Below are 19,200 nucleotides of genomic sequence, written 5' to 3'. Positions count from 1 at the left end.
CTGGCAGAAGCTGGGACGAGTAACAGGCGCTCACTCTGCTACGCGGCACTCGGGATTCGACCCGCCAAACTGCCGACCTTCTTGATCGACAAGTTCAGCGTCCTAACCCACTGAGCCACCGCGTCCCTCAGATATATATTTATTAGATATTTAAATAAATATTAATCACGGTCCATCGTGAATACCTAATGGCAATTTATTCAACTCTTGTCGTCGTCTTGGAAGTTTCAAGGTGTTTCCTTGCCAAACTGGAAAGCCACACTTTTCATCCCTTGCTTAGGCATGCCGACGTTGTGTGTCTGTCTGTGTCTCTTTTGAGTTTTTGGCTTGACCCAGAGCGGCTCTCAATCTATATGACCCCTTTTCCTTTTTCCCTGCTCCTTCCCTTCTCTGCCAGGAATGTTCCCAAAGATTCGTTCTGGCAAAAGACCAACCCTACTTTTTTTTTTTTTGGAGCGGTGGGGGGGGGAGGAAGAGGAAGCCACGCCTCTTCAGGGGGAAAGTTTATGTGAAACTTTCTTTGAGAAAACACACACACACACACACACACAGACAGCCAGAGAGGGGGGAAAAAGGAAGCAGGGAAAAATAACACACCACAAACCAACAGCAGAATGCGAAGGAGAGATGAGGATGCGCTTTGAAAAAGGGGAGCCCCCCCCCACCCCACCACCCCGGACGTTTGCGACGGCTCAAAGCCGGGAAAATTGGGGGGGGGGTGTCTTTTTTTTTTCTTCTAAAAAAGCAAGCTTTCGTGGGGGATTTTTTTTCCTTTTGCAAAAGAACGGGGGGGGGCCCTGAAGCCCCCCAGCACGAGTTAGAAGTTGCATTTTATTAACCCACCCCCCCCCCCGCGCTTGGATTCTCAAAGAGACTCGTTTGCACCGACCGAACCGGATCGCCTTTTTGGGGAGGGCCTGGAAGTTCGCCGGGCGAACCTCGACTTCGATCGACGACCACCCCTGGTGGGGGGGTGTTTGCACACCCCACCCCGTTTTTCTTTCTCCATCCCCCCCCCCCGGGGGAACCTGGCTCGGCCGAGCGAATCGGAACCGCCGCGCGGAAAGAGCGTTTACATTGTTGCCATCTCTCCCCGCCGCTCCGGAGCTGCTTTCGGCCGGATTTTCCTCGCCTCCACCCGACCCCCCCCCCCCCCGCGCCTCGCGGGACCCGAGCTCGGAAGTGAACGTGGGAACTTGGTGGAAGTCTGCTGCAACTTGCCCTCCTCCTCCTCCTCCTCCAGCGCTTTTCTTTCTTTCTTTCTTTCTTTCTTTCTTTCTTTCTTTCTTTCTTTCTTTCTTTCTTTTTCTTTTTTTCTTTCATCTTTTTCCTTCTTTCGCACGCTCTATCATTTCCTTTCTTGTTTGCTTCTCGTTTGTTGTTTTTTCTTTCCTTCCTTCCTCCCTCCCTCCCTCCCTTTCTTTCTCCTTCTGCCTATTTTTCCCCTTTCTCTCTTTCCTTCGGCCTCTTTCCCTCCCTTCCTTCCTTCCTCCTTTCTTTCACCCTTCCTTTCTCCTTCTCTCTCTCTTCTTTTCTTTTTTAACTTTCTCCTTCCTCTCTTTGTTTCCTTCTCCTCCTTCCACCCTTCCTCCTTTCTTTCACCCTTTCTTTCTCCTTCTCTTTCTCGTACTCTCTCTCTCTCTCCTTTTCTTTCTTAACTTCCTCTCTTTGTTTCCTTCTCCTCCTTCCTTTCTTTCACCCTTTCTTTCTCCTTCTCTCTCTCTCTCTCTCTCTTCTTTTTTTTTAACTTTCTCCTTCCTCTCTTTGTTTCCTTCTCCTCCTTCCTCTCTTTCACCCTTTCTTTCTCCTTCTCTCTCTCTCTCTTCTTTTCTTTTTTAACTTTCTCCTTCCTCTCTTTGTTTCCTTCTCCTCCTTCCACCCTTCCTCCTTTCTTTCACCCTTTCTTTCTCCTTCTCTTTCTCGTACTCTCTCTCTCTCTCTCTCTCCTTTTCTTTCTTAACTTTCTCCTTCCTCTCTTTCACCCTTTCTTTCTCCTTCTCTCTCTCTCTCTTTCTTTTCTTTCTTAACTTTCTCCTTCCTCTCTCTTTTGTTTCCTTCTCCTCTTTCCTCTCTTCCTCCTTTCTTTCACCCTTTCTTTCTCCTTCTCTTTCTCGTACTTTCTCTCTCTCTCTCTTCTTTTCTTTTTTAACTTTCTCCTTCCTCTCTCTCTCTCTCTCTGTTTCCTTCTCCTCCTTCCTCGGATGGCTTGAAGGCGGCGGCGGCGTGCCCGGGACGCTTCCAGGACTCGGGGATCCCGCCGCAGCTCGGCGGGGAGGGCCCTGCAGCCGCCCGCCTCAACAATGGCGGAGGCGGCGGAGAGCCAGAAGAGGAGCCCGCTCTACCGGAGCGTCTCCTTCCAGCGCCTGGCCAAGTGGATCGGGCCGGCCCAGCCCGACGGAGGAGGAGGAGGAGGAGCGGGCGGAGGAGGCGCCCTTCGCGGGGAGCCGCCGCCGCCGCCGCCTCGCCAGCCTCTCCCGCCCAGCGCGCAGCGCTCGCCGCCGCCGGAGCCCATCGGGCGGCGATCGCCGGGCCGCGCCGCTTCCTTCAGCGTCTCTCGCCCCGCCGCCGAGCCGGCCGGCCGCGCCCTGCGGAGCCTCTCGCCCTCCGTGCGCCAACTTTCCCAACGCTTCTGCGCCGGCCCCGAAGACGAAGCCCCGCCGGGCCGCGGAAGAGCCACCTGCGCCCGCCCCGCCGCCAAGGAGGAGCTGGCGGGCGCCGAGGCCGAGCAGCCCCCGGACCCGCCGCTCCGCCGCCGCCGCCGCAGCAGCAACAGCGCCGCCGCCTCAGCCTCCTCAGGCAAAGGGCAGGGCGATCCACCGGCGCCGGACTGGCCCAGCGTGCCGGCGATGCGCAAACTTTTCGGCGAGAGTTTTCGGCGGCAGCAGCAGCAGCAGCTGCAGGCGTCCGAGCGGCGACGGGGCGGCCCGGGCGCCGACGGGACGGCCCTGCGGAGCCTGACGGGGCTGCCCTTCGACGGCGGGCCGGCTCTGGACGGGCCTCGCTGGGCCGAGGAGGAGGAGGAGGAGGAGCAGCGGCCGGCCGGCCCGCCGCCGCCTCCGCCGCCCCGCAGCTGCGTCCCTTTCGCGGGGCTCCGGGCGGCGCGGGGCTCCCCAGGAGCGGCGGAGAAACCGCCGCCTCAGCTGTGGGATACTTCGCATTCCTGGCATAGCTCGGCCGCCGCCGCCGCCGCCGCCTCGTCGTCGGCGTCCTCCTCCTGCCCGGCCTGGGGCGGCCGGGTCCCCCCGGAGGTCTCCAGCAGCAGCAGCAGCGAGGAGGAGTCGAGGCCCTCGCCCGCCTTGGGCCCCGCTGCCGACGGGCTGGGCGGGAAGAGCTGCCCCCGAGGCTCCTCAGGCAGCGAGGAGGAGGAGGAGGAGGAAGAGGAGGCCCAGTCCACCCCGGTGCCCCGGAGACGCTCCCTTCGGAAGAAGAAGAGAGAAACTGAGGCCCAGGAGGAGGCCCGGGCGGTGCCCGGCATGGAGTGGCACCTCAAGGCCCAGCTGGAGCTTTCTGGGGGTCTCCTGCCCCCCCAGCTGGAGGAGAGGACTCCCCCAGCCCCAGAAGCCAAAGGGGCCTCCCTTGCCGAGGGAGCCAGGCCGCTTTTGGGGGGGGTCCCCCCTGAGGGCGGCAGGCCCTTGCCGGGCCCTTCCCCCGGCCCGCTTTCCTCGGGGTCCCCCCTGCCTTTGGTCTCCCGGGTGTCCAAGGTCAACATCCCCCCCTTTGCCTCCAGCCCGGCCGGCTCCCGAAGTAGCAGCAGATACTCCAGCACGGAGACTTTGAAGGAGGAAGAGCAACAGGCCGGATGCTGGGTTGGCCAAAGCAAGCCGGGTCTCGGCATGGGTCGGACCCCCAGTTTCGGCCCGAGCGACAGCCCGGCCCGGTTACAGCCTCCGATCCGGGCCCGTCCCAAGCTGCCCTTGGGGTTGGTGAGGACCAAGCAGGAGTTGTCCTCCTATGAGAGTTTGCTGCCTTGTGGCCTCGAACCCGTGGCAGCCAAGTCCAAGCAGCAGAAGTCCAGGTCCAACCCTGACATTGCCAGCGAGACCTTGGCCCTCCTCAGCTTCCTGAAATCGGACCTTCTGGAGCTGAAGGCCAGAAAAAAGGGCAGTAGGTTGGGAGACCAAGAAGACGTGGCGTTGGGCGGCGGCGGTGGTGTTGGTGGTGGCAGCGGCATCGGCAGAGATGAACAGTGTCCCCAAGGAGGAGCCGAGCACCAGATGGTGGGGAGAACTGCAGGTGAGGTTCAACCACCCAACCGTTGGGTCTTGGGCAACCGTCCAACCCTGAAGGACCTCACGGCGACGCTGAGACGGGCCAAATCTTTCACTTACTCGGACAGGCCGGCCTCCCGGCGTCTGTTTTTGCAGAATGCCATGAAGCCGAGTTCTTCGGAGCTTCTGCTGGCCACTCGCTTTGACCACAACGGCGTGGTTTCCGACAGCCGGGAGAAGGAAGACGAAGTCCTCCCTGTAATCATTCAAGATCAGTACATCCAAGAAGCCAGGCAGGTTTTTGAGAAGATAAGTAAGATTGGCTCGGAACATGACTATAATTTTGCTCTGGAGCCCAAGGAGAACGCAAAGGGGGAGGAGGCCTCGAAAGAAGAAAGCTGTGGTCAGTGCTTGGAGAAAGCGGATTCCGAAGGAAACCTATCCTGCAGGAAATCTTTAGAAGAACGTCCTGAATCCAGTATGACAGACGAAGGAATTGTGACCGAACCGGAGACGTCTCCAGCTTACAGTTATCTTGATCCATCCGTGGCTGCGTGGAAGTTGGCCAACCGTAGAGGAACTGAAGCCGGTCCTCTTGAGAAGGAGAAGCTTCTCCTAAACCATCTAACCGAAGGGAATGAGAAGGTGGCACTTGTGGATGAGGTGCTCTCCAACCACAAAATGGTGTCCCAGGGCTTGTCGGAGACGCCTCTGACTCCGAGCGCCCTTCGGCGCCGGAGGAAGTTCCCCTCCTTGGGGAACAACGGTTCCGAATCCAGCAACGCAAGCAACGGCGAGTCCAGCGGCGATTCCTACCGCTCTCTCAGCGACCCCATGCCCCACAGGAGGTGCTCCATCTCGGAGGACTCCAAGAACTTCTCCGTGGATAGTAACCTTCTGGGCTCGTTGAATTCAAAGACCGGCATCCTGGAGTCCTCGGCTGCGGCCTTGTCGGATTGCACGGGAAGCGCAGCCAGCGACCTGTCCGTTTGCAGTGATGGCCTGAAGGATTATAGCACCCTGATCCAGAACATCGTCAGCCAGCCCGGAGCCATGGACAAGGTGATCGATGAGAAGGGCAACGGGAAGCCCATCAAGAAGAAGTCGTTCAGTGACCCTAGCCGCCGTGGCGAGCATGCCAGCCCCGGCTTCATGGGCGCCGGAGAGCCCATTAACGAAATGGAACAGAACATCCCTCCCTCCAGCAGTGAACCCATCCTTTCAGAGCAAAGGGACGAGTCCACGGAGCAGGAGGGGCGTAGGTTGTCCTCCCAGTCGGAGCAGATGCTGCTGATGGCCCCCGAAGACCACGAGGTTGACGTCCCTCACAACTTTGGCTTTCATCCCAAGCTGGCCGAAGTCTTGTCACCTCGGATAGTCCGGCGAAGTTCCAAGAAGCGCACCGACCGAGTGAGTAACCAGGAGAGCAGGAAGGAAGAGACGGCGCTGCCTTCCACCGTGCCCACCACGCTGGGCAGAGCGAGGCCGGCTTCCAAGCATGTGCGCCACAGCAGCGAGCCTGCCACCTTTCTTCCCATCTCCGGTGCCCACCTGCCCACTTCGCTCTGTCAGAACGCCCACCCGGTCATTCAGGAGCTGCCGCAGCTGCCGGCAAGACCTTCCGCAGCTCTTCAGGCCCCATCCCTGGAGGATGTCACCAAGCACTACATGTTGACTCTCAGTTCTGGGGAGACCGTCCCCAGCACCACTGTGGATACCCCCAGATCGTCCCCTTCCACGCCAACCACGACGGAACCCAAGCTGCCCAGGTGCCCCAAACACCATGCAGATGTGAGTGCCACCAGCTCCAGGAGCAAGCCGAAAGTGGTGAGTTTTGTGGGTCTTTCTTTATTTATTTTTTTCCTGGAGTCTTTAAGAAATGTCCTGGCTAAAGGTTATGTTTTTAATAGGTTCCGCATCAGGGTTAAAATTTTTCAAAACCGAGTTGTCTCACCGATAGGATTGTTGTGCGGCCAGCATGTAGGGTCTGGATGTCATTTGCCTTCTCCCAACTTCATTTGTGGTGGGGCTGTGATGACATCACACACACACACACACACACACACACACACACACAAACCCTTGGTTTGAACAGGGTTGTGTCTAAGGAGAGAGACAACGGCCTGAAACAGTCTGCCACGCATATTTTGGTTGCTAGTCCTCGTGACAAGTAAACGCAGAGGCTGATGTTACGTACTGTTTGTCAGGCTTCACGCAAGAGTGTTGTTTGCGTGAAGGAGGTTGGTTTGTGTTGGTGTTTTTGAGGTCTGAAGGAGGAATTAGACCATGCGGCACACGAGGGCTGTCTCTTGCGTTGTTGTGTTGTGTCTGAGGGGAATTGAGCACCCATCCAGTAGAACAGGGATCTTCAAACTTGGCCCTTTTATGACTTGTGGACTTCAACTCCCAGAATTCCCCAGCCAGGCACATGCTGGCTCAGGAATTCTGGGAGTTGAAGTCCACAAGTCATGAAGGGGCCATAGTTCCCCCACGCTGACTGAGGAATTCTGGGAGTTGAAGTCCACAAGTCATGAAGGGGCCAAGTTGGAAGACCCCTGCAGTCGAATGACACAGCACAGACCAAAGCCTAAGGCAGTGTTTCATACCCTGGTACACTTTTAAGATGTGTGGACTTCAACTCCCAGAATTCCCCAGCCAGCATCTTAAAGTGGCCTCTTAAAGCGGCCACAATTGAGAAACGCTGATCTAAACTGGAACAGGCCAGTGCAATTCTTCCCAGCCTTGGCAACTTGGAGATGAGGGGACTTCGATTCCTAGAATTCCTGACTATGGCCATGCTAGCTAGGGAATTCTGGGAGTTGAAGTCCACACAGCTTAAAGTGGCTGAGATTGGGAAAGCGCCAGGTGTATGGAATATGTCAGGGAGGATTGGAAGATAGAGGTACCATTGAATTAAGCTTGACTCTTTATATCTCTACGATCAGATCCACGTTGGGACTTATTTTTTGGCAATGAAGGTGGTCCTTGACTTTGGACTGCAGCTGAGCCCAGATTCTCCATTGCTAAGCAAGACTGTTGTTACATGGGTTTTGCCCCATTTTATGAGCTGTATGACCGAGTCTCTGAGCTTGGTTGTTCCCTTGCTTTGTTACCCAACTGGGTAACATCGTCAGAGCTAAAAGAGTTTGGGCAAGCTACTCGCTTATAAACAGAGAACAAACCCCCCTCCCTTCTAGCACTGATGGTGTTACCTAGGTGGGTAATGTAATGTCTGCAAGAAAACAGCCCAAGCACAGAGAGCACCAGGGACCCCGCAGCCTTCCTCCTCCTCCTCCTCCTCCTCCTCCTCCTCCTCCTCCTCCTCCTCCTCCTTCTCTCCCCTTCGTTTTCTCCTCCACTCCACAAACCCCACTCCCTTCTAGCACTGATGGTGTTACCTAGTTGGGTAATGTAATGTCTGCAAGAAAACAGCCCAAGCTCAGAGAGCACCAGGGAACCCGCAGCCTTCCTCCTCTTCCTCCTCCTCCTCCTCCTCCTCCTCCTCCTCTCTCCTCCGTTTTCTCCTCCACTCCACAAACTCTACTCCCTTCTAGCACTGATGATGTTACCTAGTTGGGTAATGTAATGTCTGCAAGAAAACAGCCCAAGCTCAGACAGCACCAGGGACCCCACAGCCACCCTCCTCCTCCTCCTCCTCCTCCTCCTCCTCCTCCTCCTCCTCCTCCTCCTCCTCCTCCTCCTCCTCTCTCCTCCGTTTTCTCCTCCACTCCACAAACTCTACTCCCTTCTAGCACTGATGGTGTTACCTAGTTGGGTAATGAAACATCTGCAAGAAAACCACCAAGCTCAGAGAACACCAAGGCCCACATGATCCTCCTCCTCTTCCTCCTCCTCCCCCTCGCAAACCTCACACCCTTCTAGCACTGATGGTGTTGCCTAGTTGGGTAATGAAACGTCTGCAAGAAATTAACCTCAGAGAGCATCAAGGATCCCACAGTCGTCGTTGTCGTCGTCGTCGTCCTCCTCCTCCTCCTCCTCCTCCTCCTCCTCCTCCTCCTCCTCCCTCTCCTCCTCTTCTTCCTCCACTCTGCAAACCCCATTCCCTCCTAGTACTGATAATGTTACTTAGTTGGGTAATGAAGCGTCCGTCCCCAGGAAAACAGCCAAGCCCAGAGGAGCCCACAGTCCAACCCTGAGCGACAAGCATTCCCTCCGATTGATAACCCTGAATGATGGCTGAGCAGGCAGTCTGGCTTCTCATAAGTTGCTGAGCGACAAGAAAAACGAACCCCATTTAACCCTTCCCAAACTTAGCATGCAAGCAGCCAGTTTTCATAAAGATGAATTCCTGTTCATCTGCCTTTCTGTAGAGCGCGTTGGACCACAGCTCTCATCATCCCCAGCCAGGATAGGACATGCTGGCTATCCGACACATCTGAAAGGAGAAGGATGTAATTTGCAGTTTCCTCCCTTAGACAGTAAATTATACAGCCCAGAAAGTTGCATGTGGAAAAAAAGAAAAAAAGAGGGATTGAGGCCCTCACTTAAGTCTATGAATGGGTTTAAGTCTGCACAAACAGCAGGATTTGAGGTGAGTAGGAAAACCTGGGATGGACTTTTATCAGAGGAGATGGACTTATTGAGAGCCCTTGGACTGGAAGCAGGGGTAGGCAACCTTGGCTCTTTTATGACTCGTGGACTTCAGCTCCCAGAATTCCTGAGTCAGCATGGGGGAAACTATGGCCCCGTCATGACTCGTGGACTTCAACTCCCAGAATTCCTCAGCCAGCATGGGGGAAACTATGGCCCCGTCATGACTTGTGGACTTCAACTCCCAGAATTCCTGAGCCAGCAGGGGGAAACTATGGCCCCGTCATGACTTGTGGACTTCAACTCCCAGAATTCCTCAGCCAGCATGGGGGAAACTATGGCCCCGTCATGACTTGTGGACTTCAACTCCCAGAATTCCTGAGCCAGCGGGGAAACTATGGCCCCGTCATGACTTGTGGACTTCAACTCCCAGAATTCCTGATCCAGCATGGGGGAACTATGGTCCTTTTATGACTTGTCGACTTCAACTCCCAGAATTCCTGAGCTAGCATGGGGGAAACTATGGCCCCCTCATGACTTGTGGACTTCAACTCCCAGAATTCCTGAGCCAGCAGGGGGAAACTATGGCCCCGTCATGACTTGTGGACTTCAACTCCCAGAATTCCTCAGCCAGCATGGGGAAACTATGGCCCCGTCATGACTTGTGGACTTCAACTCCCAGAATTCCTGAGCCAGCATGAGGGAACTATGGCCCCTTCATGACTTGTGGGCTTCAACTCCCAGAAATCCTCAGCCAGCATGGGGGAATCTATGGCCCTTTTATGTGGACTTCAACTCCCAGAATTCCTGAGCCAGCTGAGCTCAGCTTAGAAACCTCTCCCTGGCTGGCTCAGGAATTCTGGGAGTTGAAGTCCACCAGTCATAAAAGCACCAAGGTTGCTACCCCTGGACCAGAGTCTTCGGGAATGGATAACTTACATCTTGATGTCCCACAAAAAAATTGTGATTGCACAACATGTTGGAATAGGCTAAAAGAGGATTTGGGTGGCTTATGGTTCAGTGTATAGGTAGTCCTCGCTTTACAACTGTTCATTCAGTGACCGTTCAAAGTGACAGCACGGAAAAGAAGCAAGCCAGGACCGTTTTTCATGCTTAACGGCCGCTGCAGCATCACGTGATGACACTTCAGAGGTTTGGCAACGTGACTCGGATCCACTTAACAACCGTGTGTTACTAGTTTAACAATGGTGGTGACTCGCTCAAGAGCCGTGGCGAAAAAATTCCTAAAAAATTCCTAAAATGGGGACAGAATTCACTTCGCCAGCGTCTCGCTTAGCGACCGAAATTTTGGGCTCACTTGCGGTCGTAAGGTGAGGACTACCTGCATTTTTTTTTGGTTAGTTCTAGCTGTCCGTTCCCGGTTACATTTTTGAGCACATTTAATATTCTCTTGTTCCTGTGTGAGGGGGGGTGGTGGCTCTTTCTGAGAAGGAATGTGCGATGTGTCTGCTGGTATTTTGTTTTGTGCAAAAATGATAATCACTTTTTTTTTCCTTTTTCTAATCCTCTGGCTACTTTAATTTTAGCCAGCCTTGGGATAATACAAAGGAATTTGAAAAACAAAACAAAACAAAAACAGAGGCAGGTCAAACACACCTCGTATTTTGTGGGTTGCAATTTTGCAGGAAACATTGATTTTTGTGGTTTTGGAAATGACAACGTTCCGCCGAGGAAGACGTGCGTTGCCGGTTTTTCATGCTGGCTTGTAAGCCTTGCCTTGATTTTTGTTTGCTGAATAAGTAGATTGATGTACAGGCAGTCCTCGCCTTACAACAATTCGCTGCAAGTGACCGTTCAGAGTGACGACGGCACAGGGGAAAAAGTGACTTAGGGCTGTTTTCCACATTTACGACCGTTGTGGGTCAGAGGCTTGGCAACCGAGGTTTTGGCAGCTGACTCGCATTTATGACGGTTTGCACCATCCTGGGATCACGCGATCCCCTTTGGCAACCTTCCGACAAGCGAAGTCAACGAGGGAAGCCGGATTCACTTAACGACCGGGTTACTAACTTAACCACTGGAGTGATTCACTTAACAACGGTGGCAAGAAAGGTTGTAAAGTGGGGCAAAACTCACTTAATGAATGTTTCACTTAGCAACGGAGGTTTTGGCCTCAGTTGTGATCGTAAGGCGAGGACTACCTAAATGGGCATTGATTGTATGTGTTTTTCAACTTTTTAGCTTGGCAGATCTGAGGAATCGGGTTTGGTGTGTTGTGCGAATACGTTTGCAATCAAGGGCTAAGGCTGTCAGTTGTTCTGTCTAAGATTATACCTCTGCAATCGCCAAGGATCTATTATCTCTCGTCCTAAAGCAGAGGTCTTCAAACTTGGCCCTTCTATGACTTGTGGACTTCCAGAATTCCTCAGGCAGGCACGCTGGCTGAGGAATTCTGGGAGTTGAAGTCCACACCTCTTAAAATGGCCGAGGTTGAGAAACACCAGTTTAGCTTTTTCTGAGTTAGTGTTATTTCCCCCTCCCATTAGGGGTCTTCAACCTTGGCTCTTTTATGAATCCTGGACTTCAACTCCCAGAATTCCTCAGCCAGCGTGCCTGGCTGGGGAATTCTGGGAGTTGAAGTCCACAAGTCATAAAAGAGCCAAGGTTGCCTACCCCTGATGTAGACCCTGTGGTGAATTTAGGATGGCTGGCTGTGTTCTTGCCAAGCTAAAGAGGAAGTGAATTTTTTCCTTTGGGGACCAATTCATTTGTCTTTCAGGATTCACATGAGTAGGCAAAACCACACCAGACTCTTCCAGAGACTTCCCACATTAAGGCTGTGCTTGAGGATGCTGAAAAATATTGAGAACATATGCTTTCCATCTCACTAACGCAACCCCTCTCTGTTGTCCATCCAAGCAGACGTGTCTTTTTTCAGACTTTCACACAAGCCTGGGGAAAAAAAAAAGAGATGGCTGTTTTAAAGCTTCAGCTTTTTAAAGCAGTGTATCTTCCATGCAACTCTTTAAAGCAGCTGCAACTTTTCCAGGCTTGTGTGGAAGCCTGAAAAAAAGGCAGCTGCTTTAAAACTGTCTCCTTTTAAAATAACCTGTGTTTCGTGCAACTCTTTAAAGCAGCTGCATCTTTTTTCCCCAGGCTTGTGTGAAAACCTGAAAGAAGAGGCGGCTGCTTTAAAACTTTTACCTGTTTAAAGTAATGTGTTTCGTGCAGCTCTTTAAAGCAGCTGCAACTTTTGTGCACGTGTGTGAAAGCCTGTGGAAAAAAGATGCAGCTGCATTAAGGAATTGCATGTTGACAGTACATGCAGCTATACCATTTCCAGGCTTGTGTGAAAGTCTTGAAAAAGATATGACTGCTTTAAAAAGAGCAAAGTGGTGCTTTTCCCTTTGAACTCACGTTGTTGATGCTCCCGATCCATTTTTCAGTATAGAAGATGGAGGTCGGGTTCACACAACACGCTAAATCCTAATACAGCTGGTTTGGTTGAAGCATTGCATTGGGTAATCAACCAGCCATTGTAGGTTTCAATCATGGTTTATGGCCCAGTATGGTCTCAACCAATTGTGCTTTACTCATAAACCGTTGTTAAGCAATAGATTGGGCAAATGAAGACCTTCGCTCTTTCCGCCATGATCTGAAAACCTATTTATTTGAACAGGCCAGCCTGGTTTAAGGTTTTGGGGTATTTTAATTATTTATTGTTAGGGCTTAATTAATTTAATTTTTTTTAAACTTTTGTATGTCATGTTTTTATTGCCCTGTACACCGCCCTGAGTCCTTCAGGAGAAGGGTATAGAAGGGTATAGAAGGGTATAGAAATTCAATTAAATAAATAAATAAATAGTGCTAGATTAACATTTCCTAAGCTGATGTTCACAAGCTGTGTGAGAGTTAATTGACAGAAGCATCCTCACACATCTGGAGGGGATCAGATTGCAGGAAGGAGGTCCTGGTGGACAGGTTGTACAATATTCCTCGAGGTACGACCGCAACCGAGCCCAAAATTTCCGTTGCTAAGCGAGGCATTTGTTAAGCGAGCTTTGCCCCATTTTGCGACTTTTCTTAACACCGTGGTTAATCGCAGCAGTCGTTAAGCCAGTAACCCAGTTGCTAAGCGAACCCAGCTTCCCTCCGTTGACTTTGCTTGTCAGAAGGTCACCCAAGGGGATCACGTAATCCCGGGACACGGCGACCGTCGTAAATAGGAAGCGGTTGCCAAAGCAGCCGAATTTTGATCAGACGACCCCGGGGACGCTGCAGCGGATGGTTGTGAAAAATGGTCACGCCAATTTTTTCAGTGCCCCGTTGCAACTTCGGACACTAAACAAACTGCGATAAGTCGAGGACTGCCTGTTCAGAAGTCCCCATTGGCACTGGAGAACAAAGGATCCTGAGTAGCGGATGAACAAAAAACGGGCCATTGATTATCACATCGTTCCCTTCGCAAGACCACACGGTTAGGCCAGGGTTCCCCAACCTTGAGCGGGGTATGTGTGTGTGGAGATGCCTTGATGTGCGCGCGAATGGGGCTAGAAGCGCATGCACGAATGGGGCCACGATTGTGCACGTTATGCAAAGGGGGCCAGGAACGCCGGCGCAGTGCTTGCGCCTCTGCAGTGCTAGCGCGAGTGGGGGGGGAGTGTGCGCTCACAGCGACAGTGGCGCCCGCGTGATGCCGGCTAGCGCCTGTGCAACGCTCACGGTATCGCTAGCACCTAGACGTGCTGCGACACTATTGCAAATGCGTGTGTGCGTGCGCACGGATACGCGCACGCGCTGGACACTCACTCAGGCGGCCCGGTGGCCAACAGCCCACGGCCTGGTAGTGGGCTGTGGCTCACAGGTTTGGGGACCTCTGTGTTAGATCTTTGAGGCAGGACAGATCAAGGATCAGAGAAAGGATTTCAGGAATGCAACTTGAGTGTGGCAAAGTAGAGCAACGGAAATGCTAAATGTCTGCGGAGACTTGCAGCCATCCAGGTCACAGTTGACCCAAAGGTGTTTCTCCTCCAAGAAGCTTCTTCGGTTCTCAAGAACTGAAGAAAGCTGCTCAGATGAGAAGCGAAATTTCTTCAAGGGAAAAAAAACGAAAGCGTTTTCTCCCTTTAGGGTTAAAAAAATAAATAAATAAATTGAATCTTTATTGAGGATTCTTTTAATATGCATCAGGATAAAGATTAATCAGTCAACAGGGGTATATATTATCCCCCACAGCAATGTGAAGTAGAGATGGTTCAAATAACAAGAATAATAAAAGTTGGAAGGGACCTTGGAGGTCATCTAGTCCAACCCCCTGCTCAGGCAGGAAACCGAGCAGTCTCATAGAATAGAGTAGAGCTGGACGGGACCTTGGAGGTCATCTAGTCCAACCCCCTGCTCAGACAGGAAACCGAGCAGTCTCATAGAATAGAGTAGAGCTGGACGGGACCTTGGAGGTCATCTAGTCCAACCCCCTGCTCAGACAGGAAACCAAGCAGTCTCATAGAATAGAGTAGAGCTGGACAGGACCTTGGAGGTCATCTAGTCCAACCCCCTGCTCAGGCAGGAAATCGAGCAGTCTCATAGAATAGAGTAGAGCTGGACGGGACCTTGGAGGTCATCTAGTCCAACCCCCTGCTCAGACAGGAAACCGAGCAGTCTCATAGAATAGAGTAGAGCTGGACGGGACCTTGGAGGTCATCTAGTCCAACCCCCTGCTCAGACAGGAAACCGAGCAGTCTCATAGAATAGAGTAGAGCTGGACGGGACCTTGGAGGTCATCTAGTCCAACCCCCCCCTGCTCAGGCAGGAAACCCTACACCATTTCAGACAAATGGCTGTCCGGTCTCTTCTTAAAAAACTTCCAGTGATGAAAAAAGCTGATTATTTTTTTTATCCAAAGATGAGAATACATTTAAGCTAGCCTCTATCTTGAAATTGCTTTCAGAATTTTGTGCTGGCAATGAAGAAAAAAAAAAAGAAAAGAAAATGAAAACTTGGTTTTGTTTTTGTTAATCCGATAGGTGTCTTGTTTTAGAGAAATGGTTTGTGCAAATTGCGGTGTAAAAGCAAAAAAGTTGTGACTGCGAGGTTGCTTATTTTCTACCGTGTCCAAGAGAGTGGGAAGTGGGTGCCGGTTTTTTTTCTTTTTCTCTTCTCTTCTTTTCCTACACTTCTCTTCTTTTTCTTCGACCTTCCCCCTTTTCTAATTCTCTTACTACCTTTTTAAAATTTCTGTTTGTATTTTATATTTCGATAAATCAATCAAATTATTTTTTTTAAGAAAGGAAAAAAAAACCACAAACTTTTTCAAAAGTTGCCTTTTGAAAAACAAACAGCTTTGGAACCGAAATGAATACTTCACGGTAGAACAACAGACTCTTGGGAAAAAACCCACCCCGGTTTCTCTCTGTAAAGTCGCGTGCTTCACATAGAGACGGACACAGAGCTGGGGGTAAAGATGAGTTTATTCTGAACAGAACGAACTGGGGAAACAGGGAAGCCTGGCGTCTATTTGTACCTGCCCAGGTGGATGGCATCCAATCAGTTCAAACCTGGGCTTCCTGCCAGTGCAGGGTGTAGATCCTGGCTCCCCACCAGGCTGACCATGCCTGGGGCTGTCAACAGCTTAAGTCATTAGGCTTATCCTGAGTGAGCAGTCATCGCCGGGAGCTGTCCAACCCCTCTGCTGATCTGCACCATCAGCCTCCTGCTGTGCTGTCCTTTGTGTATGCTGGGAGGCCTACACTGCACTCTCCACTTCATCTTATACCAAACAAAATCAAGGTGGGGCTGCATTGAGCTTCTTTCTCACGCCTCCTGTGCGTTGTTCCCAGGACAGAGCTGTCGTTTCCTTTCTCAATCCTTGCATTCCTTCCTCCAGCTGATCTCCATATTCCTACACTTCCCCCTCTTCCTGATCTTCTGAAACATGGAATTAACCTGAAGCCGTCTGCTTATTTTAATAATGATTTAAATGGGATGGAGTTGTGTTCTTGGGAGGGAATCTTTTTTTTTTTCCCCATGCACTTCTCGCCATCATTTTAAATTTTCTTCTCATCATGCTGGACGAAGGAAAAGGAGGTCAGATGAGCCTTGGTGGAGCAGTGGGCTAATGCCTCCTTAAGTAACACCAGCTGCCTGCCATTAGTCCAGGTTCGAGTCCCACCAGGCTCAAGGTTGACTCAGCTTTCCATCCTTCCCAGGTAGGTAAAATGAGGACCCAGATTGTTGGGGGCAATTAAGCTGACTTTGTAATAATGCCGCTTGGGGGTGTGTGAAAGCCCTAATAAGCAGGCATATCCATAGAATGAAGGCTACTGCTAACGCTTGTAAGCCGCCCTGAGTCTTCGGAGAAGGGCGGGAGATAAATGGAATTAAAATAAAATAAAAAATAAATTTCCCCAGCTCGTCCTTACAGTCCAGAGCCAATTTCTGCTAACTGGGTTTGTCTGGGTTTCTTCAGAGCTGAAGAAGATTCTTGGCTGAGAAGCGAAACGTCTTCAGAGAAAAACCAGGAGGTCCAGTTGCCTCCTTGAAAAAAAATAAATAAAAAAAATAGCACCTTTGGGATATTTAGGCTTTTGCAAACTTTTAGAAATGTGTGTTGTTTTTTTTGTTTGTTTTGTAACCCCTGCATTTCTGCTGTCTCTTTAATTCTCTCTCCCTTCCCCCCCCCCCTGGATGTTTGCTTTTTTATTCCACCTGGTCTCCAGTGAAATACTTCCTAAATACGCTGGTAAGGTTTGAATAGACGGATTTCCTGAATGACTTTATTCTCTTTACAACTCAGCCTGCGGGCTCCTCGCCTCGCCAGCTGGCTGCATTCTGCATTTGTTGCTGTTAAGTCATGTCCGACCCATTGCAACCCCATGGACAACGTTCCTCCAGGCCTTCCTGTCCTCTACCATCTTCTGGAGTCCATTGAGGCTCAGGCCTCCTGCTTCAGTGACTCCATCCAGCCACCTCCTTCTCTGTCGTCCCCTTCTTCTCTTGCCCTCAACCTTTCCCAGCATGAGGCTCTTCTCCAGTGAGTCCTTCCTTCTCATTAGGTGGCCAAAGTATTTGAGTTTCAGCTTCAGGATCTGGCCTTCTAAAGAGCAGTCAGGGTGGATCTCCTCTAGGACTGACCGGTTTGATCGCCTCGCAGTCCGAGGGACTCGCAGGAGTCATCTCCAGCACCAGAGTTCAAAGGCCTCCATTCTTTGGCGCTCGGCCTTTCTTATGGTCCAGCTTTCACTGCCATACATTGCAACTGGGAAGACCATGGCCTTGACTATACGCACTTTTGTCGGCAGGGTGACGTCTCTGCTTTTTAGTGTGCTGTCTAGATTTGCCATGGCTTTCCTCCCCAGGAGCAAGCGTCTTTTAATTTCTTGCCTGCAGTCCCCATCTGCGGTGATCTTGGAGCCCAGGAAAATAAAATCTGTCTCTTACCTCCATTTCTTCCCCATTCTGCATTTACCTCTTGGTACATAAGGAAACTGTTCAATGGGAAAAGTCATCCTGTTCCTCAACCTGCAGTCTGCCCAGGATGATGGGTACAGACGAAGGCAAGAGATGAAAACTAATCCAAGGAGAGAAGCAACCTTAGAACTAAGGTTAGACATTTCCTATCGGTGAGAGCAATTAATCGGTGAAACAAGCTTGCCTCCAGATGTTGTGAGTGCTCCATCCCTGGAGGTTTTGAGAAGAAATTGGACAGGCCATTGGTCTGAAACAAGATAGGGTTTCCTGCTTAAGCTGCGGGTTGGACTAGAAGACCTCTAGGGTCCCTTCCAAATTCTGTACCACAGGGGTCCTCAAAGGTCTTAAAATTGCCAAGGTTGAGGACCCCCGCTGTACCAGGTAGGCAGGCAACCCAACAAAAGAACTTTTAAAAAGTTTGGGTCAAATTCCCAAAATGAGGCAGCTCTTGAGTATCCTTGAAGCTTTCCTGCAGTATTTGAAATGGGTCAACCGCCAAGGTGTGTGGACTTCAACTCCCAGAATTCCTAGGGCGTTTATTGCGGGCAAAATAGGAGGAGGGAGGAGTAGTAGATACCGGCACTCCTTGACTTATGACCAGAGTGGAGCCCAAAATTTACATTGCTAAGCAAGACAGTGCTTAAGTGAGTTTTATTTATTTATTTATTTATTTATTTATTTATTTATTTATTTATTTATTTATTTATTTATTTATTTATTAATGGGACTTATATCCCGCCCTATCTCCCGAAGGACTCAGGGCGGCTAACAACAATAACATATAATAAATACAGAAATTAAGATAAAATTAAAATTAAAGGCCTCTGTACAATAAATTAAAATTAAAAATTAAAATAAATTAAAATTAGAGTTAAAAATTGTAAACATAATTAAACTCCTTGTCAGTCCAGGTCAGCCAGGTGGAAAAGGAGTGTTTTGAGTTTTGCCTTTACGACCTTTTTTTGCAGCAAATCACTGCAGTTGCTAAGTGAATAAAAGCGCCTGAATTTTGATCACTTCACCCTGGGGAGGCTGCAAACCGTCGTAAGTGTAAAATAATGCTCGTAAGCCACTTTTTTTCACCGCCGTTGTAGCTTCGAACGGTCACTGAATGAATTGTAAGTCGAGGACGTGGTTCCACCCTCTGTCTGGATGCAGAAAAGAGACAAGTCTAAAAATTCAGGATGAAACGTTGAGAAAATTAGTAAAAGATAAAAAAATCTACATAAATGTCAGGCAGATAAGCGACCTGCAGGGAAGTAGAGAAGATGCAGATATGGAAGGAATGTAATAAAAAAAAAAGACGAGTGAAAAACAAATGACTGCGAGGAAAGAAAGTACAGCATGAAAAAACAATTATTAGGAGAGTGATAATCTACTTACGGATTTAAGGAACGAGAAGCTTGCAGGCAAAGTAAGAAAATAATTAGGTACCAGGATGTTCTGGAAGATTGAAGTTATGTTAATGGCAGTTATGTAACGACGCTTGTTGAAATGAGCAAGGTGCTGTCTGAAAAAAAATCGGGTAAGAAGATGAGTGTTGCAAAAAAGTTAAGACTATTGCATAACATCCAAGGAGAGAAAATGAAGTGTGATGTTCAATTTTGATATCTTTATGGAAGAAGGAACGCTTGGTCCTGTGGTTAAGACCACCAGCTTAGAAACCAGGAGACAGTGAGTTCTAGTCCCGCCTTAGCCAGGAAAGGTAGCTGGGTGATTTTGGGCCAATCACTGGGAGACAGTAAATTCTAGCCTTGCTTTGGTGACTTTGGGCCAATCACCAGGAGACAGTGAGTTCTAGTCCCGCTTTAGCCATGAAAGCTGGCTGGGTGACTTGGGGCCAATCACCAGGAGACAGTGAGTTCTAGTCCCGCTTTAGCCATGAAAGCTGGCTGGGTGACTTGGGGCCAATCACCAGGAGACAGTGAATTGTAGCCTTGCTTTAGCCATGAAAGCTGGCTGGGTGACTTGGGGCCAATCGCCAGGAGACAGTGAGTTCTAGTCCCGCTTTAGC

At 50.6% G+C, this 19,200-nt stretch overlaps 1 protein-coding gene across 1 annotated transcript in view; it reads left to right on the top strand.

Annotated features, from left to right (window-relative positions):
- The first annotated feature begins 2,028 nt into the window (after positions 1–2,028).
- The window catches only part of ARHGEF17 (Rho guanine nucleotide exchange factor 17), a 122,063-nt gene continuing 104,891 nt past the window's right edge, over positions 2,029–19,200 (top strand). Inside the window, exon 1 of the mRNA XM_083362089.1 lies at positions 2,029–6,035. Coding sequence (XP_083218215.1) covers positions 2,301–6,035 — 3,735 coding nt within the window. The 5' untranslated portion in view covers positions 2,029–2,300. The remainder of the gene's footprint in view (positions 6,036–19,200) is intronic.

The sequence above is a fragment of the Vipera ursinii genome (assembly GCF_947247035.1).
Source record: "Vipera ursinii genome assembly, chromosome: 4".
Taxonomy (NCBI): Eukaryota; Metazoa; Chordata; class Lepidosauria; order Squamata; family Viperidae; genus Vipera; species Vipera ursinii.
The sequence above is the reverse complement of the archived record's forward strand: the minus strand, read 5'-3'. Positions and strand labels throughout refer to the sequence as shown.